The 25652-nt window shown below is 35.6% G+C and overlaps 1 protein-coding gene across 1 annotated transcript in view; it reads right to left on the bottom strand.

Annotated features, from left to right (window-relative positions):
• Positions 1-25652, bottom strand: part of ANGPT1 (angiopoietin 1) — a gene marked incomplete at its 5' end in the record, with an annotated part of 246556 nt that overhangs the window by 47241 nt on the left and 173663 nt on the right. The window contains 2 exons of the mRNA XM_082600829.1: positions 1117-1218; positions 9674-9801. Coding sequence (XP_082456955.1) covers positions 1117-1218; positions 9674-9801 — 230 coding nt within the window. The remainder of the gene's footprint in view (positions 1-1116; positions 1219-9673; positions 9802-25652) is intronic.

The following is a 25652-nucleotide window of genomic DNA, read 5'->3' as shown; positions in this document are numbered from 1 at the left end:
AATGTTGCTCCTGGAGCTCTTTACAAAGCAAGAAATCTTTTAATATGAAAACTCTGGGTTCCAGCAGCTTATATGGACTGATTCAAGCCTAGCCAATCAGCTTCTATGTTTGAGATTCCCCTGATCCTTTAAATTTCACCCTGATACCTGGATTGTGGAGACAGATTTGAAGAGCCTTGCCTCTTGTCTCCTTACTGGTCGACCTCAAAATAAAAGCTCTTTCTTTTCTCAAAAGCCTGTGCCATAGTATTGGCTTCTACAAACCTTAGGCAACGAGCCCTTGCTCGGTAACATCACCTTTATCCTAAGTTCTCACAGGTAATTTTGTATAATAGGTTTGATATAAAAATTAGGTAAGAATTTATGTATGAGGCTTACACATATTAAACATTGAAAGGGTTAGATATGATGATGGTGATGATGATGATGATGATGATGTCTGCTGTTACTTTGGAGGCCTCAGTGAATCATGCCTCACAGTTCACACCCTTGTGTACTTGTCTCACTTTGAATCTGGACTGGCCCTGTCATCAACTTTAACTAAAAGAATGTAGTGGAAGTGAAACCATGCCATTTCTGGGTCTAATAAATCTTAAAAAGGACTGGAAGGTTCTATTTTTGTGCTTGAGGGATGTCAACTGCCACTTAGTAAGTCTGATGACCCTGGATCACTGTACTGGGAGAAGCCCGACTTAGCCACATCAAGGAGTTCTCAGTCCATAGCCAGCAACAACTTGCCAGCCATGTGAGTGAAGCCATTGGTAGTACCTCCCAGTCCTGCACCAAAGCCCACAGCCCTGCACACTTCCCTTGTCCTGGCTCATGTACCCAGCCTGGGTCTAAATTCTAGCTTCCTCCACCCTCATTCAACCAGGAACAAATTCAGACAATATGTAACAGTTCACTAAATAATTTCAGTAATATATTTTTCCTTCTGATGCACACGTGGAAATCATTTACTGAAAAAGATTTATGAGTGTTTTATGTTTAATGAGAATAATGTCACAAACATTATTTTATTTTTAAAATAACTGAAAGGCATCTAAAAATACAAAGGTTTATCACATAGTGTAGTGGAGAAAATCTCCAGAAACTATGCAAATTCTTTCATCTTACCATTTTATATTCTTTCCAACCTCTTTGGAAATCTAGACTTCCATCTTCACGATGCTGTATTACAGTCCAACCTCCCCCATTGAGATCCATATTGCAAAATACCTGACAAAGGGAAAATAAAGTCAAGTGAAAATTACGTCTATTTTAAATAAACAGGTATCAGATATGTTTCAAGACAGAAATAGGATAGGCCTACAGACAAAAATAATAAAAATTGCCATATTGAAAATATTAATGTAGACATTTTATTGGCTATTTCTTCTATATTCGAGTTGTTTCTGATTAAATCCCATCAAATAAGCATAAATTACTTGTAAAGGTTTAAATCAGTCAGCTGAAAATTGTCTCAGTCACAGACTATAAAAATTATTTTTAAAAAGTCTGTCTTAATGGTAATAGGCACTATGTATATTCAATTTTTTTAAATGCTACTAAAAGTTTCCAAGTTACAGACCGTTTTATTGCTAAAACATAAGATTTGGAATTTTCTATCTTTAATTTGTTAAATCACAATATACTAATAATAAAGGTTTTGGAAAAATAATATTTAAAAAATCATTTATATTTAGTTATTACACATTTCATGGTATATTAACTCCTACATGCTCATATACTACAATAATTATTCTTGATGGTTCAGTATTACATTAGAGGCAAAATTTGGTCCCCAGCATATGGAGAACACATTATTTGCTTGAATTTTTGTCATGAACAATAAGAAGAGAACATGACATACTGTATTCCTTCTGACTGTGAGAAGCATTTCTTTCCCATGTGGAAAAGTTATCCAAATCTTTCAAAGACTTATGCTTATTTCAATTATTCTAAATAAAATACTATTTATTTAGAATTTGATTCATTTCCCCCAGAGTCCACCCAAGGAGAGAAACATATCTGTAATGGCATTATCTTTGGAGAGCAATCACTGTAATCGATGTAGCATAAATGTGGCAGCTTGATTATTCAAGGGCTCAGCTTTGGGGAAAATCATTCCCCCGGCAATTGACTACTAAAGCAATTTGGAGGCTGGCTAAAGGTGTAGATATGAGGCAACAGCAGCAGGCAGGCTGTGTGGGCAAAGAGCCTGATTAAAGGAAAACCTCAAGTGTTTTCCCTGAGGCATTAAATTTGGAGCTAAATGGCTAAAGGGTATGAAAACAACGGCAAGAACTGTTATTCAAAGGACAAATTGTCCAAGTACTTCCTCAGAGTAAAAGGAACTAGGAAGTAGATACTTAACTGCGAGCATACAAAAATAGGCAAAATGCTCTCCTGAGGGCTCTTCCTCTAATTTGAACATGCACCCATCAGTATGTATTCATTATCACTAGGAACTGACTCACCTCCAAGATCACAGATTTGACATTCCTCTCCCTGTCCTAAAGTTCTCCCTCTACTAATCCCTTAACCTCTATGCACCTGCTCTTTGTCCTCAACATAACCTCCATCTAGTCTTTTGCTTCCTTAATTCTAATTCTAATTCAATTTTTTTCACCCAACAAGCATTTTTGAGCATTGATTCTGTGTTACAACTGGTGATATTATGATGAACGAAATACAGATTATTTCCTCAAAACACCTAAAAGTTAAAACATTGAGTGTCCCTGTAGAGTTGAGATGTGAGAATCCACAATTTTCAACTCTAGTGACCTGAGAATAATAGAGTCAGTAATCTAAATGAGAAATTTAAGGAAGAGAGCTAACATGTGAGAAAAGAAAATGATCATGGTTTTGAAAACCTAGGGTTTCAGATAACATAGTCATCCAAAAGGGGGAGTTTATTGATCAGTTAGAGATGATCTAACTGTAGGTAGATCAAGGGTAAGAATACAGATAAGAGCATGAGGGTCTAAGAAAGAAACAGTCATAACAATAGTATGCCTTTTAACTGCTAGATAATTTAAACACTTTACATGCATTTTCTAATTTATCTCATAAGAACCTTGTGATGTAGGTATGATTATTATCTCCATTTTGCAGGTGAAAAACCTAAGGCTTTGAGTATTTCAGCAACTTACCAATGGTTATTAGTAATATAACAGGTACTGGATCTAGGATTTGAACCCCCTGTTTACCTAATTCAAAATTATATGAGGGGTAATCTTGAAAGCACAAAGATGGAATTTTAAAGAAGTAAAAAAAAAAAAAAGTGGAAACAGATGTGGGGGGAGGGTCGGGTCCAAGAATGGGCTTTGGTGAACAACTGATGGAGATAAAAGACACCAATAACCTTTAGACAGGCAGGAACTTCATTTTATTTGCTAATGTCCCGGGTGCCTAGAGCAGTAGGGACAGTAGCCTAGCAGGTACTAAATGAATATTTGTTGAAAAACTAGAGATGCAATAAGGAAAGACATAAAATAGGAAAACTTGATTAATGGAATGCAGTGAAAGCTGGGGATGGATTTTGAGTTGGGGGAATAATCTACTTAATCAAATATTCCAGACAAGTCAAGATAAATAAAGATTAAGAAAATACACACTTAAATTTAAAATGAAGGAGCCATTAGTGACCTTGAAGAGAGAGACTGAAGGATTCCTATAAGAATAAAATCCAGATGGCACAGTTTACAGAGGGCATAGTTGGTGATTCAACACAAGTGGCCAAAGTGGAACTTTACTGGTAAAACAGATAAGAGTGAGTGAAAATGTCAAGGAAATATTTTGTTAGAGGAAACTAATTTCACTTGTTTTTTAAGTATATTTTACCCTGCCTTGACTGGTTAATCTAGAATTTTTTTTCCAGATTTTGATTTCCTAATGGACACTGATTGCCTGAAAGTTTGCCAAACTGTGTTTGCAAACCTATAAAGTCCACTTAACACACTCAGGGAAAGGAATAACTACATCTATAAACATAGAGTGTATAGAGAAAACTGTTCTTTACAGTTTTTTTATTACTATTATCTATATTGTTAAAATTCTATGCACTTAAAAAGTTTTAAAATCACTCACTAATTTTAGAAAAAGACAACTTTCCTTTTAAACAAAGGTATCTACTGACTTGAAAATGTTAAGATGTGTTGGGAGTACTTCTTAGGTAAAGACCCAGAGAAAGTTGCCCAGAGGAGAGAGAAGTTACCCAGGCAAATTACTGCCTTGGAAGCTAAAGTGCAGAGAACTTAAGAGGTTAGACGTATGCTCTACAATTCTTTTTAGGACTCAGTAATAACAGCAAGGATAACAGCTGCCATTTGTGGAATGTGGACACAATAGAACTGAATGACACATTGGTTAGGGGCATGGACTCAGGTGCAACATTGCCTGTGTTCAAGTCCCACCTCTGCTCTCTCAAGCTATGTCATGGATCTTTTGCAAGGACTAAATGAGTCAATGCATATGGAGTTTTTAGAACAGTGTTTGGCACATACTAAGCTTTGTCATTAATCTCTTAGATGTATTTCACAGATGAGATAATATGTATTTATATTGTGCACATATACTCTATGTATATAATATCTCATATATTATAACAGCTATTATATATTTCACATAATTTATTATTTATAATTTATTATGAATAATACAGAACATATAAAGCCAAAATATATAGAAGTTCAATAAACTGTCCTTATGGTTACAATTACCAGCTTCTTGTTAATAATACTGGCATCATCCATCTTTGAGCATGCTTTTTAGTGTACGTGTATATGTATATACATATACATATATGTATATGTACATATATATATGAAGCTGGATTCATGCTAGCACACACACACAAAAGACCATGTTATTTCTAGTCAGAAGAAAAATAAAAAGCCTATGCTTAACAGATGAAGGAAGTTAAAAAAATTAGGTGGTTGGTTTCAAAAGATTTGAGATATGAAAGGACTTGAAAAGTTCCTTCGCCAATATGGTATGGTCTGTGCTATCTGGCAGTGTGCTTCCTGTAGACACAGGCCCCACTACATTTACTATGCCTGTTGCATTTATTGATCATATGACTTGAGCTTAACTCTATCCGAGAAAAGATTGAACTGGCTCCTATCCCAGGCAAGGTCAAAGCTTTCAAGCATTAAATATCCTTTAACATAATATAACGATTTAAACCCAAACAAAAAGGGGAAATTTGATTCACATAGTTCTTATGCTTTTATGCTGTGTGCAAGTTGGAATGATTAACCTTGTGAGTGTTAATTATTTTTCTGTAACCTTAAATAAAAAAACCTCAATACATTTGTTATAGTCCTTTTCCAAGAATTAGGGAAATTATAAATTCAGAAACAAATTTTAAAATATTTTACAATAACCAGAGTTATGATTTAATGGTTTGTTTTAGTGAATGAAACTAAGCTGGTTATAGTGCATTTGGTTTTAGAAACATGAAATAAAAGGAAAAACCCTATTCCCTACTACCATGCATTGAAGGGAATTCAGAGAGGAAGATAACCACAAGCCATTAATAATGAAAAAAAGTAAAAAATATATATATAAATGCTCTAATTCTCATTTTCTATCTGCTTGAAAATTTTAATAGTCCTAGAAAACTGCCTTTGGCTTCCATGTCACATTTGAAAAGATAATACTCTTCTAAATTTTGCAGACAGTCTTTCTTGGCAGGGAATGATGTCAGTCAAAACAACTGTGTAACAATTGTGTATACTTGCAACTCCCACTCTGCCTAAAATTAATAATTCCTATTAATAGTTTTTGTTAATTGCCTAAATAGGCCAATTTAATTGATTGATCCATATCTTATATCATACATAATTGAACTTTTTGTTTTGTTTTTATATAGGCTTGCCTTGAGTTTCTCACCCTTGCTAGAACTTCTGCAAGCATTAAAATGAGCAAAGTTTTTGTTAAGCATATCCACAATTAGCACCAAACTTTATAGCTCCAAAGTATAATCTACATGGAAGGGTGAAGGTCCTAAAGATGCATTTTCCAAGCACTTTTTATAGAACCGAGAGGATACCAATTATTTATATCAAAATAAGAAAAGAAAATGAGGAAGTGGGATGGCTTACAATCAGAACATAATTTTCTGACAATAAACTCTTTGCCATGTCATTCACATAGGTTCCTATAAAAAATTATGAATGGTACGGCTTCAGTCAATACTAATATAAGTAATTATCCTACTTAGTCCCCTCTTAAGATGGCGCAGTCTAGAGTTAATTCCTTGGTTACAAAGTCTGTGTTCAATATTTACTATGTGATTTGGGCAAGTTATTTTCCTAAAATAGGGATAATGGGAGCACCTATATCAGAGAGTTATTGAAAGGAGTAAACAAGTGAGTATATGTATCTAAAGTGCTTAGAATAGAACCTGGCAAACCGTAAGTGCACAGTACTTTTGAACTATTATATTAATCAGTTTCTAAATTACATTGGGGAAGTTCACACAATATTTGTTCTCACTAATGTTAAGCTATGTGAATATAATAAGGGATTTAAAACAAAACTTGCTACCTACCAGAAAGTGCAGGTGCATCAGCCTAAAGTATCCATCTCCATAACAGAACAATATTACTACTTGTGAAAGGATCGTGATCATAAAAGGGAAAGAATAAAACAAGGGAATGAACACTTAAGTCAAGAGGAAGGCCAAAGTCTTTCTTCTTTATGGTCAGTTATCTCCCCATCTCACAATGCTCTGCTATTATTTCCAATTGAACTAACTCTAATGACAGTACAAATGACGTGAAGTTCTCCTTCTTCCATCTGAAGCGCCATGGGGCTGTTTCTATAGTGATAAAATTTGCCTCTTACAGGCCTGTATTGATAATGATTGCTAATCTGTTTGCGGTAATATTTTTCCCTGGGACTAAATCTAGTAAGTTTAATTTAGCAGGTATTTGGCATTTGTGGATTTAATATTTTAGATTTTTTTAAGAACAACACCGAAGCTCTATAATATGTAAAATTCATTATTTTGCAGAGGCGTAAATTTAAGTCATGTTATCCTTGTGAAACCAACATAGAAGTCAGCCACTGAACTAGTGAACTGGATCCTCTAACCCACTCTTTCATGTAATCTTTTAAAAAAGCAAATTTATTTAAGTTTATAAGTTATTGTTCAAGTTTATGAGTTATTCAAGATTATGAGTTAGGATACTTTTCTTCCACCCTAACAGAAGCAGTGGTTCTGCAAATAGCCTGTGCATTATTTGCATCTCAAAACATTTTGAACTAGAATAGAGTTATGAATTTACATGACTTAAATTTAATGGAATGATCAAACTTTACTTGTAATGCTCTCACTAAGGGCCACGAGGTAGTATTGGTGATGGACTGAAAAAGATTCTAAAAGTGTAAAAATTAATCTAAAAACTTTAAAATTTCTTTTATTTATATATTCATACATATAGAATTATTAAGAGTCTAAAAGGAGGGTCACAATATTTTTAGTTAACTTTATTTTTATAGTCATTATGTTAGAGGGGACGTGACAATCATTTAGGGGTTCTTTCAGGTCTTGGGCAGCACAATAGGTAAATTGCAGAAAGTATTTATGTTAGCTCCACTCCTCTCCCCCAGGACAGTTTCTAACACACTTCACATGCCATCTGTATGGTGTGTCAGTGTGTGGGCGTGCATACATGCCTGTGCACACGTATGAATTGAATTTAAACTTAAGTATGATTTTAAGTTATCAGTAAGCAGAGTAGGAAGGCTTCATGTCATATGATCCAAAGGATTCAAAAAGCTCATTTTTACAATAAATTACCCTCTCCTCTTTTTTTTGCGGTACGCGGGCCTCGCACCGTTGTGGCCTCTCCTGTTGTGGAGCACAGGCTCCGGACATGCAGGCTTAGTGGCCATGGCTCACAGGCCCAGCCACTCTGCGGCATGTGGGATCTTCCCGGACCGGGGCACGAACCCGTGTCCCCTGCATCGGCAGGCGGACTCTCAACCACTGCGCCACCAGGGAAGCCCTACTCTCTCCTCTTTACTCCTAAACTTGTTATTGTACCTTCACAATTTTTTTTTTTTTTTTTAAGACATGGAACACAGCTGATTCAGTGAAGTTTTGCACAGAAGCCCAAAATGAAATACAGTGAAACCAAACTTCTCTGGTAGGTGACCCAGGTAGCAATGTCCATAACTGCCTGCCACCTTTTTTACCCCCTGCACTTTCTCTATCTCTTCCCCCTGTTATAGGTCAGTATGGAAGACCTCTTTTCAGAAGAAAATTCTGTTCCAGCAAAGAGAAAAATCATTGAGCTAACTTAAACCACTAATCCTCACTGAAATCAGGAGAGAGGATAGCAGAGTCCAGACTCTCCCTCTTGACATATGTGTGACATCTGTGACATCTGGCAAACTGGTCTCCATGATCCATTTCCCTCATCCATCAAAGGAAACGAACAATCAGATTGACTAAGTAAGTTAGGTTTACTTACTATATACTACACAGAAGTGTTGGTATTATCATCAGCAGGTCATTTATTTATTTATTCATTTCAGCACATATTTACTGAGGACCTATTATGTGCCAGAAACTATTCTGGGTCCTGAGAAATCAAAGATAAAAGTAAAATCCTTGCCTCATAGAATTCTGGTAGTGAGAGAGTCATGAAAAGTTGCTTGAGGGAATCAGGGAAAGCCTTCCAAGAGCATTTGCACAGTACCCAGAGGAAATGGGGACAAAGGAGTGGTAATTTAGGTGGGGCAATGAAAGGAGAAAAATTGTTCCATCTTTTGAGGATTAAGCACTGCAAGGGCAGGTGGTCCTCTTGGGGTCTTGAGCATCTGGCTAAAGTTTTTTATACGTTGAAAAACGGCTTTCTTCAAGGCTCTCCATAAACCCTGCTTCAAACAGCCTCTATCACTACACTTCTACAGTATGTTATAATTTCTGTGTAATTGTCTGTCTTCACCACTACACTGGGAACTGTTTTATATTATGTCCTTAGTCATTTACTGACAAATAAATGACATACACTTAATATGTATTGAATGAAGGAATGGATGGATGATTTAATGAATAAATAGGGAGAAAGAGTATACAGAGGAGGTGTGACAGCAAGACAGTGTTTTCTTACTTCAGAGTTTACTTTGGATCCTGTTAAATATACTGATGAAAACTATCCTCCAACACACTCTTTTAGGTAAATAGGAAAAGCAAGTCCTTTCAAGATTATGAGTTAAGATCAAATATGTTTCTCTACCCAAATAGGAGCAGTGGTTCTAGAAACATGTCTCTAGCTCTCTCTCCACGGTATTTGAACTGTAGTTGATGTGTACCATCTGGGCCCTTAGGACTTTAGAAGATTGTTCCTAACTCATCTCCATGCACTTGAAGTATATGTGACTTCAACATGTAATCTGTACAAGGCAAGCATTTATGAACAATGGGACATTCCAGGAATGAGCAGAGAGTAAATGGAAAACTTTGTGTGAAATAGGGATGAGATATGTGAGGGTTGGAAGAGGTCTGTACAATAGGGTTTTCATCTTTTATGGACCTGGGAAACAGAGTATCTTTGGGAGGAAAGAGCTCAGGCACATATATTTTCAGTTTAACAAGCCCACAAATCAATCTGATTATTCAGCAATTCAGCTAGGATCTGCTTTACATCTCATAAACAAACACTTCTGGTTTTACCTTTTTGGGTTCTGGCATATTATTAATATAAATAGTGTAGATTCCACTTTTATTAAAACCAGCTTGATATACATCTGCACAGTCTCTAAATGGCTTTTCTTCCTCTTTTTTTCCTCCCTTTAGTAAAACTGCAAAAAAAAAAAAAAAAAAAAAAGATTGCAATATGTGAATATCAGTACCATTAGTGCCAAAATGGACTCCAAGTATAGGTAAGCAGGTCTTCATTTCCTCCAAACAAATGTCAATGTTGCATTTATTGAAAAATCAATCATAAGAACAATACTAGATTTTTAGGTGACTCACAGAATTACAAAACTATAGGAAAAATATGTGATCAGTTTGTAACTGAATACTTTTTATATTTTGCTTAATTTCTTGTTTTTTTCTCTATCACTTCCAGAACATCAACTCAAGGGACAAATAACCTGATCATGTAATACCTGCAATTGGTAACAATTCTGTCAATGTTTCTCTAAAATTTCTAAAATGTTCTTACCTACATTTCATAGGAAAGTTTGAAAAATGTTAAAGCATTTTTGGAGGAGGGAGAGGTGAAGATAAATTCAAATATAAAAATACAATATGGAGGTTTAAGATGCTAAAAGAAGGTTGTACTGTTTTTCTGTGGCTTTATATTGAAGAGCTCCTAGAAATTTTTAGTTTTTAAAAACTCTCAAAATAATTAAAAGGTAGAAAGAAGTCTCTGATCCAATTTAACAATCTAGAATGAAAAGGGAAGTAAACTTTGTTTTTTATTTAATGGTCTGAAGTTAAACTATCAGGTGGGAGACATACAAATAGAAGAACAAAAATTAATAAGATTTGGCTGGGCTTCCCTGGTGGTGCAGTGGTTGAGAGTCCGCCTGCCGATGCAGGGGACACAGGTTTGTGCCCCGGTCCGGGAAGATCCCACATGCCGCAGAGCGGCTGGGCCCGTGAGCCATGGCCGCTGAGCCTGAGTGTCCGGAGCCGGTGCTCCGCAACGGGAGAGGCCACAACAGTGAGAGGCCGGCGTACAGCAAAAAAAAAAAAAAAAAAAAAAAAATTAATAAGAGTTGAAATTAAGTTATATAGGTGGAAGAGCTCAGTAAAAGCTGAAGTCAAGTGGAAAAAGAAATTTAATTAGAGATATAGCCTCTACTGAGAGGAACTTTATTTCATTCATTGAGCTTCATCCACTATTAAGTTCTTATTAATGATATCAAAATACAAAAATGACTCATTTAATAGTCCTCAGCTAAAGATATAAGTGGTATCTTTGTAAAGTATTTATGATTTAGTATTTTCTAATAAATACATGTTATTTTAGCAATTTGCTTCATTAGCCTTTTTTTGAAGTTAAGACTATTTTATAATCTTGCCCTTAAAGTCTCTGGTTACTTAATAGTTATCTGCTTTCAATCACTCTGAGTCACTATGGTATTTTAAAATAATAATATCAAAGGTAAGCCATGAATCAGTGCTTTTAAAATGATTTTAAATGTTCTAACAATCTAAAATACTAACCTGATTTATATTTGACACATGGTGTTACTAATTTATAGGTAATTAAAAATTAACAGTCTAATCTTTGTAGAAAGAATGACTATCTCAATATAAATATTTCAAATTTTCAAAAATTACTATGGTTCAAGGAAATGAAGTATCCATGTCATATATGTTGCTATAACAAAAATATAGAATTATAACATTTAATAGCATTATGGTTCTCTACATAGCTCCTGTTTGCACTAGTGGTTTTGCCTACTTATATTAAAAGCTACTTCTAAATACCACCCATCACAATTGCAATATCAGGGACTTCCCTGGTGGCACAGTGGTTAAGACTGTGCGCTCCCCTACCTAAGTGTCCATCATTGGATGAATGGATAAAGAAGATGTGGCACATATATACAATGGAATATTACTCAGCCATAAAAAGAAACGAAATTGAGATATTTGTAGTGAGGTGGACGGACCTAGAGTCTGTCATACAGAGTGAAGTAAGTCAGAAAGAGAAAAACAAATACCGTATGCTAACACATATATATGGAATCTAAGGGGAAAAAAAGGTCATGAAGAACCTAGGGGTTAAGACGGGAATAAAGACACAGACCTACCAGAGAATGGACTTGAGGATATGGGGAGGGGGGAAGGGTAAGCTGTGACAAAGTGAGAGAGTGGCATGGAAATATATACACTACCAAACGTAAAATAGATAGCTAGTGGGAAGCAGCTGCATAGCACAGGGAGATCAGCTTGGTGGTTTGTGACCACCTAGAGGGGTGGGATAGGGAGGGTGGGAAGGAGGGAGATGCAAGAGGGAAGAGATATGGGAACATATGTATATGTATAACTGATTCACTTTGTTATAAAGCAGAAACTAACATACCATTGTAAAGCAATTATACTCCAATAAAGATGTTGAAAAAAAAAAAAAAAAGACTGCACACTCCCAATGCAGGGGGCCCAGGTTCGATCCCTGGTCTGGGAACTAGATCCCACTTGCATGCCACAACTAAGGAGCCTGCCTGCCAGAACTGAGGAGCCCATGTGCCACAACTAAGAAGCTGGCGAGCCGTAACTAAGCAGGCCACCTGCAATAAGTAAGACCTGATGCAACCAAATAAATAAATAAATAAATATTTAAATAAAAACACACACAAAAAAAAACAATTGCAATATCAACACAAAATAAGTAATCAGAGGACTAACATCATATGATGGCGAAGAAGCATTGCATAGAATGTATGCAAATAGCAATTAAAAATGAATATTTATATACTCAAAAGCTACTTTTAACGGCACTGGGCATGTCAATGGATTATACAAAGGTCTTGTTTTCAAAAACGTCAACACATTTCACTTGTGCTTACTTATTTTAAGCTAAATGGACTATTATTTTTCTAAAACAAAACCTTCCTAAATTCTAAATGCTTGCTCTTCTGTTGAAAATAACCAAATCAGACGCAAAAAAAAAAAAAAAAAAAAAAAAGATGTAAAGAAATACTAACTAAAATTTATAATCCCTTGAGAGGATGAACAAACAGGAAGATGTGGTCAAGAGGAATTCAACGGTAAACCCATTTTTCTTTTTTGGGTGAGAGGTGGGGAAAATAATTTATCTAAAGAAAGAGAAAACGTTTTCTTGTTCAATGTACCACTTCCTGCCCTCCCTTATTTAGTTATGTAAGGAGAATGCATTTCCTTCCCACTTCTCTGCCACCTCCCTTCCCCTTTTCTTTTCCTCTTCAGGATGATGTGGGTGAAAAGACTGTTGTGGGGGAAGAGGGAAGCTATTTCACACACTTTTTCAATAACACAGAAAAAAGGAAAAAGTTGGATACTATCTTATGTTTCTGGAAACTAATTTATAAAAATGTTCAAACTATGGATGTTAAGTCTTATAACTGGAAAAGTGGTTGGAGGAGTCTACCGTAAATGGTACAGTTAGTGCTATGGTTATACTATGGATTCGTTGTTGTCATTGTGGCAACATATCTGATATAGATGTTTCATTTTCTTGAAATATAGTTTCATATTTTTGAAAAATTGAAATACATTCTTTCCAGATGATTAGACCGCTTGTTTTTAATTACTTACTAATTAGTAATATTATGTTTTAAAGTTTGATCCAGGCTACATTTTAGAGTAATATAGCATTTAAAAGCAATTTAAAAGTTTCATTCAGAGCTTACCTTTAATATTTGTATTATATTCTATGGTCTGAAGACCCCTTCTGTAAGGGTAGATTGACTTTCAGAGTTTTGCTTTCTTTTTTAATCTATAAAGTGGGGAACTTATACATATCTCTGAGGCAAGTATGTGAATTACATAACGCAGAGTGACTGAATTATAGTAAGTGCCAAGAAATGGTAGTTATTGCTGTTATGGTAATAATGATATCATCAATGGCAACATTATATTATTATTCTTTCTTATGGAAAGGACACTCAGGCTGTGGAAGGCTAGCCAACCCACTCAATGGAGTGGTGGATGCTGCCGTCTTCTACCCTCAAATATAAATACTGTAGCTGACTAAATGCAGGGAAGTTACAATTGACTGGTTACATTTAGGATTATATTGAGCTGGCCTCTCCTTGTCAGAGTTGGCTAATAATTGGCTTACTTCATTCACTGACTACATCAAGGCACACCATTGTTAAGTTTAAGTCTAAAAAACCCAGGTGATCTAATCTTGCTGTACACTGTAAGCTTTATTTATTAAGAATTAAAGATTATTTCAGATGAAATAATATATGATGTATACACCATATGTTGATTGTAGAGATTTAATCTCATGGCTTCAATTTTCATGCCTATTTTCTTTGTTAAATATTGAAGAATTCTGAAATTCAGTGTTATGATTAGATATTGTAAAATTGGACACACAGTAAACATTTTAAAACACAGAAAGACAAGAACAAAGATGAATTAACTGAACATTGCAAGTGTTAGAACTAAGGATAAATTTTTGTAGGAGGTCTTGAGATTCAGCAAGATGGAAGATAGTGCCTGGAGGAATATAAGATAAATGACAAGAGACCAACATGGAAAACCTGATGGAAGAAGATAAAAGAAGCATCAACTGGACAGAGCAGGGAGGAGAAATCCTGATACTTGATACAGGTGTTTTAGCTATATCTGTAAAAGTGGTTTAGCTTATAATAATACACTCGTTTAAAAGCATGAATTCTTAAAAAATGATCTTTACATCTAAAAGTTCCGTCTTTGACCACATACTCTTATTTTTTCCTCTCCCATTCTTTAATTCTTAATGAGTTTGTCTTTCTTCTAATTGAGAGTCTAGATTCCCACCATTACTATCCGCCTCTTCCTAGCCTCCTTTTTCTTTCTTCCTACCTTCAGTCTGAGAGTGAGGCATTTAAGCACGGTTCGGGTGGAATTGCTAGTGCCCTCCTTCCACTGTCCTGTCATCCACTAACCCCTTGTATGGGTAAATCCTGACCCAAGGAGGACGTTTATTCACATTCTCACCCCCATTTCTAGACTGCAAACACTAAAGTGAGGCTATTTAATGCCATTCAAATGTGTACTTTCTAAACTCAGCTGTGTTCTCTATGCTTCTCAGTCAAACCCTTGGTCATTTCTAACAGACTTTTTATTACATTTCCTGAAAAGTGTATTTCAAATCTTTCTACTTTTTTCAAGATTAAATCTCACTCCTGTCTTCTCTATTTATATATGATGTTGTTTTATGGTTTACTATGACGATCAACACCATTTAAAATAAGTCTCCTCTACCTTTTTCCTCTTCAGAAGTTGTCTTTGCCTATCTTTGCCCTTGCCTTTTGTGTTGACCTCTCTTAGTCCCTTTTCTACTTCTCTAATTGTCCTTTCTCTTTCCTCTTCATTGGGTTCTGTTCCTCTCCTCACCTACCAATAGATGCTCACCAAGATTCTATTCTTGGATCTCTATTCCTTTTTCATCTGCTCTTTTTGCAAACTATCTTCTACGGCTTCAAACTTTTACACAGATTTCTAAGATACAAGCATTTCTGACACCATGTATTTGCTTCTCCCATGACCTCCATATTCTCATTTCTACTTGCCTGTTGAGCAGTTCCTGATGCAACCCCAACTTTCATTTGTTTAATGTTACCTAATATTTTCTTCTGAAACCGATGTTCTCTTTTTCTCTTACTGATCCCACTATCCTTCCTCAGTTATCATCATTAAAAATTAATGAAAGCCTAAATATAAGACAAATAGACTGAGGCTTTTAATTTGTCTCAATTTAAAAGACTGCCTCCTGTCCCTTCTTAGTTTAACCCATCCTATATTAACAATTTCAGTAAATATTGATTAAACATCTGCTATTTGCATGACTTTTTCAAGACAATGGAGATATAGACATAAGAAAACCACAACCTGTCCTTAATGTGATCACAGTCTGATGAGAGAAAGACCCATTAGTAGGTCTTCCATAATATCTCATGATAGCTATATCTATGATTAGTATCTTCCATGATAGGGAAAAACCCAACTCAAGCTGGCTGAAGCAAAAAGATAATTTATTGAATCATGTAATTCAACAATCTAGGATAGAGCTTTAGGGAAAGCACGATCAGGTTTCAAACAGTGTGATCAGGTATTGGTTTACTTATCTTTTTCTTGACTCACTTGTTGCTGACTCTCTACCTGGTCACAAGATGACTAGCAACAGCTTCTCAGTCTAATGATACCAGTTTAAATATAATACCGAACAGAGATAATGCACACAATTGCTGTTTTGGAGATATGTATCAAGTTCATTGAGAGTAGGTGCAGAGACTACACTCTATTTCTGACCAGGTAGACTTGGGGAAGGCTGTTCAGAAGAGATAACACCTGAAAGAATAAAACATGTAAAAAAGCTATCTGAACTAAATTTTAAGAGCTTGGCATGCCAGTTCAAAGACTTTACCCACATCAATATCAGCAAATAAATCTTAGGAAAGTCTTAGGAAGGAATCATTATTCATCCCTTATCTATACAACCAAATCTCTGTGATCTAAAGGGAAAGAACAGGGACATAAGCAGATGCATGTCTGTCTTTCACCAGCCAACATTCAGTCAATGAGCAACCTGAGACGCTGACTCCAGCAGCTGTTAGCTTTATCTGGCCCTTGCCTTCATTTGCCTACTTAATTCCAACCCAGATGGCATATCTACCACTGGGCTGACTTGAGGGAAGAACCATGAAAGCTAAGGCAGAGGGTCACTTCAATTCAGATGAACCCTCAAGAGAAAACTTCCTGGAATGTGGAATTGGTAATTCTGAGTCTCAGAAAACCTAGTAGAGAATGCAGAAGACAATTAGCCTTGCTACCAGAGACAATATAAAAAGCAGGAGCCCTTGATCCTACTTAATTCCTAATAAGTTGCTATAAAGGGATCAATTCTTCAATTATTCTTTTTAAATCTTAGATGTGGATAATCATTCATATCTCTCCAGTATTTAGCAAACATCAGAATGTATGCAGATCATGTTATTGGTTTAAGGATACTTCTTGTGGTACTTTTTGGACCATTAGCATTAAGGAGATCATAGTACTAGGAACTGACCCTAGCCTGTGATTTTCAACACAACAGGTCACTGAAGGTAAATGAACATACAGATGAGTAAAATGGCATATCTGACAAGGTGCAAACAAGCAAAAAACTGATTGATTAGATTCTCTAGTCTTCAGCCAGGTGTGTGGGTATTTCATGGAAAGGCCATTTAAGAAATTCCCTGGTATCCTAATTTACTTGAAAGGACTTCTAGAAGTAGAAGAAGGTAATATTTTGCATTTCAAGGGTGTAGAAAATATGTTTAAAGGTTTGTAGGCAATATTCAATATTTCAATATTTTGTGGGTGGGTGAGGAAGACCTACCGATGATTTCATAAATACATATCACATATGTATAGCTATATAAACACATACGAGTTTTAAGCTTATAAATTAAAACTTTCAAAATTGGTATTTTATTTCATATAAAATATATGCATATGAACCTAAATATCTGTGGGTTGATATCTCAGCATGATTGTTTTTAACCTACAAAAATGGCAATTACCTATTTTTTAATCTAATATATATTTATATGTAACATAAATTGCTATGTCACAATATAACAAACATATTTATAAATACTTTCAATCTGAAGTCTTTGGTTAAGTAGCTAAAGGCTTCCTTTTTAAAAATCTACTATTCCTTTTCCTTTTAACTGTGGTATAGAGAACACTTGAACATTGTTTACTTGCTGCATTATTATTTTAATTAAATTTTTTATAAGAAGAACTGTTTTTATTCTAATTTAAATTCTTTATGTGTACATATTTTGTAGATAATGTGTAAAATCTTAACTATCATCTTGGTGGAAATATAATAATTATGATCATAATAAAATCAACTAGCATTCATTGAATACTAATTATGTGCTCAACTCTGAATTTCTTGTGCTAAGTATGTTTTATATGCTTCATTTCAGTTAACACTCATAAACATCTTATGAGATGGATTTGTCAATATATCATTTTATATATGAGAAAACTGAAACTCTGAGATGCTATCTAACTTCACCAAAACTTATAAGTAGTGGAAGTCTTTAACTGTAAAGCCTAAACTACTTCTTACTGGCTTCTAAAGTAATGTCAAACCCAAATAGAACTCTAATACGTTATTTGTCACAGAGTGAATCCCCAGCAATACTTAGCTGAAAAGGTCCCACCCTAGGGTCTTAGGTGAATCAGGACAGGGCTTAATTTTGAATGGGTATAGGCTCTTCTCATGGAAGCAGGAAGTATGGGAAAATGACAGGAGGCAGAAATGATAAGAAAGAAGAAAAATGTTGAGATGAAGATAGAAGAGAGGAACAGGTAGCAGAATTTTCTGTGAGATGGGAGCTCTCAGCAGAAGTATGAAGCAGCGATGGCCCACAACTTCAAAAGCAAACAGAGGATTAGGAAGTAAGAGGTCCCTGAGCAGCCACATTGGATTTAATAATGTCCATACCCTAAAAGTCATGCTGATCAGGATTTACCCCCATTAGTTTTAGATATTATTCTCAGAAGCCTAATTATTGATCCCCCAGCCTATGGACCATTTGCTAGAAGCTACAAGTTTAGAGGAGGGCTGGTTGGGGAGGCGAGAGTGGGCATATGTCTGTGTTTATGCTCTTCTTCTAGAATCAGGCCTGAAAACAATGAGAAAATTGATAAGTAAAAGATTTTTTGTGGGTATGAGGAAAAAATAGTAATTTTTTTAAAGTAGGCAAAAATAAGAAATGATAATAGCTTGGGCAAAATATAACATAAGGGGGCTTCCCTGGTGGCGCAGTGGTTGAGAGTCCGCCTGCCGATGCAGGGGACACGGGTTCATGCCCGGGTCCGGGAAGATCTCACATGCCGTGGAGCGGCTGGGCCCGTGAGCCATGGCCGCTGAGCCTGCGCGTCCGGAGCCTGTGCTCCACAAAGGGAGAGGCCACAACAGTGAGAGGCCCACGTATAGCAAAAAAAAAAAAAAAAAAAAATATATATATATATATAACATAAGGGATAAATTATATACTTTTAGAAAGGCATCATGGTATTATGGTGTAAATTAATTCATGCTGATAATGAATTAAATTATTAGAAAAATCTTTTATGAAAACACTGCAGAAAATTTGCCATTATGATATTTTAAAATTTTCTTAAAATTTTACTACTTAAAGAGATACATTATGTGGAAAATATATTACTCATTACATATAATTGTAGGTAAATATATACATTTAAAAAATTTTATCTCTCTTTAATTTTTTGATTCTTACAAAGGAGTCATATTTAAAATAAGCCCTACACCCCTGCAATCAACTGTTCAGAGAATTTTTTCTTTTTTAACATCTTTATTGGAGTATAATTGTTTTACAATGGTGTGTTAGTTTCTGCTGTATCACAAAGTGAATCAGCTATATGTATACATACATCCCCATATCCCCTCCCTCTTGCATCTCCCTCCCACCCTCCCTATCCCACCCCTCTAGGTGGTTACAAAGCACCGAGCTGATCTCCCTGTGCTATTGAGATGTATAAGGTACATAAACGCTTAAATCCATGTGGACATGCATAGTACCCTATGTCATACGTGGATTGCTAATTTTATGGTACTTGTTTCAGTGTGGAATAATGAAACGTGAAGTAATTCTACATATTTCTATTTTTGATTAGTGCATTTAAATAAATTTTGTAACACTCCACTAATGTGAAGTGACTCACATATGTAACTGAATGTATACAATGCATATTACACTTAGAGCAACTAAGAATGAAAAAAAATTACTAGAAGTTGAAAATGGATTTACACACAATCTTTGTTTAATCAAGTGATCGGTCACTTTTTATAAAATTCATTTCTGTGTTTTCCCTTTGGGCACCCTGATGGGCAGTTATAAGTGCTACATGATCCTTGCCATTTGTTCAGAAGGTCATTTCATTAATAAAGATATTTCAGGTGTTTCATGTGTGTTAATTTCCCATGTAATGTCTTCAGCCTGACTGGAATATGCTGATTTTGAATAAATGATTTCTCACGCATGTGGGAAGACTTAAAGAGCATCTTTTGTGCTCTGAGTGGACAAATAATTGATTTCAGCAAAAGCCATTAAAAATGGAATGAAAGTCCTTGGGCAATGCTGTAAAACATGGAAAGCGGTTGCCAGATGCTTTTGAAAACTGACAAAAAAAATGCCACTTTGAAGTTTTAAATAAATAAAGGCTGACTGTCACCATAGGTATGTCACTTTGGTTCTTAATTTGTGGTGAGATACACTTGACGAATACTACTTTACTACCTGGGGGTATACGTGGGATTCTACTCTAACTTTGGGTTTCCTCAGTCATTATGAGTGACACAAAATCAAGAGAAGATATGGAATAATTGATAGGAGTCATAAAATGCATGAGTTTGTCTAGGACACCAGGCAAACTCTAAGGTGTGTAGTACTTTTATGTTAAGCAATGTGGCAGCAGCACTGGGACCAGAAGTCAGTTGTCCTTCCTTCCTGTTCTTTCTAGGCTACCATGCCCGCCTTCTTGATGGCATATGTCATAGCTGCTCCAAGACACTGGTGAGGAAACCATCTCAATCTAAGTCCTAGTTCTAGGGACATGGGCTTGATTAATTTTGGTTGAGATTTGGTTTATTTGTGCACTTCCCAGTGTGTACATGGGGCCAAAGCAACCAGCAAAACCTTCCTTTAGAACAAAATTGTCACTTAAAATTAAACCCACAGTTCAGATTCACTGTTCTAAAGGCACTCACACTGATTGTGAAAACAGAATGTTCACACCTAAAATTAATTATGAGTACACTTAAAGACATGATAAAATTAAAAGAGGTTTGATTTAATTTGTATTAAATTTAATAATTTAACTTTATCATAAATTCATCAAAATTTTTATGATTTATTTATCTATTCTTGGTAGGTCACATATTAGTGTGATTCCTTACCAGAGATGGTCCCACTCAGAATGTGAACATCCAAGCCAGTAGTAGGATGAGATTCCAGTGTACTTAGAAGCAGTCATATTGTTGGTATCCTTTAGTTGAAAATAAATGATGAGCTCCCATAGGAAGCTAAAAAAATTTTTTTTTAATTAATTAATTAATTTTTGGCTGCATTGGGTCTTCACTGCTGCATGTGGGCTTTCTTTAGTTGCGGCGAGCAGGGGCTACTCTTTGTTGTGGTTCGTGGGCTTCTCATTGTGGTGGCTTCTCTTGCTGTGGAGCAAGGGCTGTAGACGTGCAGGCTTCAGTAGTTGTGGCGCATGGGCTTAGTTGCTCTGCAGCATGTGGGATCTTCCCAGACCAGGGCTTGAACCCATGTCCCCTGCATTGGCAGGCGATTCTTAACCACTGCGCCACCAGGGAAGCCTTCTACAAATGTTTTTAAATATCAGTTTTAAAGCTTCTTAGCATTTGACTTTTAGAAAAATCTTAAGCTAAAAGTCAATCTTTGCTTTATATATATTTAAGCCCAACCATATAGTTGCAACATTTTTCAGGGTTTATTTTTCCTCCGTTCTTAAAGCATAAGAGATTTCATAAGGGTTTCACTCTATGGTTCCTGTGATATACACATACTGACTGATGTTAATAGAATGTTTTTTCCTTACTTTCTCTCTGAGTAATTATAGGTGCTATTTGGCTTAGTACAAAGTACCATAGCTTATCTGACACTAGTATCCACTGTCCCATTTTGTCTCTGGACTTAGAAAAAAAAAAACCCGTTGAATTGGACCTGAGTATCGATGAGTCCAGGAAATGATTTAGTTAAAATTCTATTCAAAATATTTTGTGCTTCTTTGCTTTAGCCAACCAGGCCATGAAAGCACAAGAGAAGAAGGAACAGGGTTTGTTCATAGTAATGTTAGAACATCAAGGCAACACTCTTTTTTTCATGGCCTTTCACCCTGGTAACTTCCAGGCCCAGCTGGAATCAGGGGATATCCCTTTACATTTCAGACAGTTTCACTTCTGAAATTGAAACTCTAATTCCAAAAGAGAATTAACCACAAAATTTCAAATCTCCCCCAAAAGATGTGGTTTAGAAATAGTTCATGGGAGAGGTCAAGGACTGTATTATTTTTTATTTTGTTATCACTAGTTTGGCTATCTGCTATTCACACAATTTTTTTTTTCTTTTTTACGGAAATTACGGCTTTTCAAAGGGCAGATAACATGCTCCATCAAAAAGGAGAAACATACCATTTCCAAAAATAAATAGTCACTTTCCCCTTAAGCCATTAGGTTTTGTGAAAGGAAGTGCTAGAAGTGTGGTTCATTTTAAGGAAATTGTAAATGTTTGACATATAATTCTCTGTCAAGATAAAGCACTTCCCTCATTAAATGGAAACAAGTGCTCACTGCAGTGTTCAGCAGATGACTTCCTGTATTTTTCTTTCTCTTTCTACCTAATGTTAAAACGTGCATTACAAGTAGTCAACGATAACCAAGTATTTTACTAACCAAGTATTTTACTAAGTCAATAAAAATGATATTTTCTATTTTTATCAATGTTTATATGAGTAACATTCAAGAAGTTTTAATTTCCTCCCATCATCTGTGATGTTTTTAAGAGTCGTTCTTAACTCAAGGGACTTGCAGGAGTTCAACCTATCTCATCCCTTGACTGAATGATTTACTTCACAAACTCAGTAGACACTGCATAGGAGGTAAATTCCTTTCAGATGGTAGAATTATTCTGAGAACAGAGCCAAATGTCCCCTCAGCACTGGAAAGGAAGCAAATGCCTCATTTCCTCTTTTCAGGCCAGAAGACCGAAAATAATGATCAAACGTTCTGTACCACTGCAATCAGCCTCTGGGAAAGATACTCTAAACCAAATAATTGAGATCACTTAAAAATTTGTAGTATTAATCATTATCTCTTTCAGATGATCTGAAAGAAACTTTTATAATAAACTTCAAGAGAAGCTCCTTATGATTTGAAATTTTTATACTTCATATTAAGGAACTAAGTATATAAACATGCTCATGTCTCTTGGTATTTAAGTTTCTTTTATTCCTCTCTACTCTCTGTGCTTCTCTACCCAAAACTGGTTATCTACCCTTTCACATTAAACATTTGGATGTGGGCAGACAATATTTTCTGCTTTTACTTCACCTTACACATTTTAGTCTTCAACCTATGCAATTGAGCTCTACAGTTCACTCAAACTCTCCCTATAGAAGGTAATACCCCAGTTCCAAAGTTCACTTCAGTCTTTTTTTTCATTTGACCTTTCTGCTTATTTGCCACTAAAATAAGACCCTTCGTAACAGTCTTTCCTCTCTGCTATAACCCTTATTTTGGTCTCCTTTTTTCTGTCCCTTAAAGAACCCCCAATTTTCTGTCTTTGATTTTACATTCTTATTATGTTAAAATGAGCTCATAATATATTACGCAATTTCTGTATGCTAAATATTTCTGTAATTCATTCTGTAAATTCTCTGAAATTGTACATAGATTTGTGCCTGGGTATTTGCACTAAGTAGGAAAGAAAGGTAGATTAGTTTTCATCAGATTCTTGAATGGATTTATAACCCCTAAATGGCTGAGTCATTGCTTTATACACACTTTCAATGATTTCATTTGCTGCATGGCTTTACCAATTATCTCCTCTGAGGACACACCAATCTACATGCTCATCAGGATTTTACTACTGAACTCCTGACTCCCATTCCCCTACTTCCAGAGTCTAACTGTCCCATAGTCACCTCAGTCCAATTCCTCAAATGAAATCCTCCCCCCAGAGCCTGTTTCTCTTCACATGTTGCTGATTTTAAGAAATATCATCAAAATTAGTCAACCCAGAAACTTGGAATTTATAATATATTCGAGTCTACTTCTAAATAGGTGGTTATTTCTTGTTGATTCTAATTCTTCTTTATTCACAAATTTCCCCTTCACTTGCCTTTCCATTTGCCCTTGTTTGATCCTGACCTCATTATTTCTCTCCCAGAAGATCCTTTTGAGAATCTGATGAAAACCACCTTCAATCTACCTTTTCTCCCCATCATAGTATGGTGGATAATGTACAGACTCTAGAACCAGACTCTATGGGTTCAAATCTCAGCTTGTTCACTTGCTAGTACTGTAATATTTGGGAGTTATTTACCTTCCCGTGCTTAATTTCATTATCTGTCACATAAGGTTAATAATACCACTTAGCTTATAGAGTTATCATAATTACATGATATGCAAGGAGCTAAGAAGATTGGCTCATACGTTCTAAGTATTTGTTAATATTTTAATAATGGCAAAATATCCATCTGGTTCCTCTGTTTCCAGGCTTGTCAACTTTTTGATGCATTGTTCCTATGTTGTGACTGGGGTGATTTTTCTAAAATGATAAGGTCACCATTGTCCTTATATACTGATAATGACTCCTCACTGCTTTCAAGGAAAAAATTCAGCTTCTTTGATCTCCCTCTGTGGATCTTTCTAACCTCGCCTTTCACTGCTCTCCTGCCTTTGATTCTGAGAGTTAGGTTATGCATTTAGGTGTACACCCCTCACACCCATTCTCATGACTCCTGGCAAATATGCATATTTATGCTCTCTAGAGTATCCTCTATTTTCTTCATTTTGAAGACTTAGCCACTGTCTCCCCATTAGAGCCATCCTGCCTATGTTCTAATCCTGGATCAACCTTTCCACCTATGTAACCTTAGGAAAATACTCAAGCTGCCTGTGGAATTTATAAAATGGGGCTAACCACAGTACTTCCTTCAAACTGTTATTGTGAGGACTAACTAAGTTAATACACATAAAGCTTAAGCCATGCCTGCGTCATAATTAAGCATTCAACAAAAGCCTTAAGAAGGCTCTGCAGATGCGGGAATCTGCCTTCATCCTTCTGTCTCTATCATGATTTTAATATTCCTCCTGTGTGTTTCACTAGTCCCCTGGTACCCTGGCCTCACCACTAGCAAACAATTACAGAATATAATTGTTTGTTTACCTATCTCTTTCCCCACCAAATTCTAGTTTTCTTGAAGCCACGGACAGTACATCTTTTCTCTCTTCTCAGTTGTCTGAACAGTATCTGGCATATTATAGGAACTCAGCAAATCTTTGTTAAATAAAAATGGATGGATACCCTTACCCCCAGAAGAGAATCTGAAACAAAATAGTTGCTGTATAACTATTTTTTAAATGAATGATAAATTTATGAATCATATCTTGGTGTAGCAGGAGTATGTTCCAAGTTGATTTGGACAGTAAGACAATCAGCCAATGTAATTTTCTGATGGGGCCTAAATACTATTTTCTTTTTATTTATCTTTCTTTTTTTATGGTTTGTTAGTAATTAAATTCTTGATCACATAATGCAAAGTTTGTCTGGTGTATGCTCAAGGTACGTGATGATGCTTTAATTATCGCTGAACAGAGATGACTGCTGAATGTTGACAGTCACAGTACCTGATTATCCTCCCCCAAAGAATTCCAAACCTTGTGTCCATGCCATTATCAATGTAAACTATTTAATTCCCACAATAACTGTGAACTGCCAAATACATGAAGCAATCAGCTAAGCTTTGACACAATGATAACATTGAGAGCAATATTTCTTTAGTGTTAATGTTTCTAAGAATAACTGCAACCAAGTTTTTGCAGACAAAGGTTAGGCAAAAATAAATGTGCTACCCAGAAGTCTTACAAAAACAGATGCAATTCAGTTTGTAATGACTATTTGCCTAAGGTACCACTATTGTCTGTTCAGAACAACAAGAGGAAGGTTTGTTGAACTATTTCAGAAAATGTGTTTATTAATTGTATTTAGATTAAATATATCTCATGACATTAGATGTTTTAGTAGGAAAAGTTCTGTGAAACTAAACAAAAATACTATGTGTTTTATACAAACCTCTTTTAATTCTTACTGCAAACTCATCAGGTATGTATTATGATTCCATTTTAGAGATTAGAAAACTGAAGCTAAAAAGAAGGGGCTTAGATGACTGT

Source organism: Mesoplodon mirus, assembly GCF_964341445.2.
Source record: "Mesoplodon mirus genome assembly, chromosome: 16".
Classification (NCBI taxonomy): domain Eukaryota; kingdom Metazoa; phylum Chordata; class Mammalia; order Artiodactyla; family Ziphiidae; genus Mesoplodon; species Mesoplodon mirus.
Note: the sequence above shows the minus strand (reverse complement) of the source record. Positions and strands in the feature narration are given on the sequence as shown.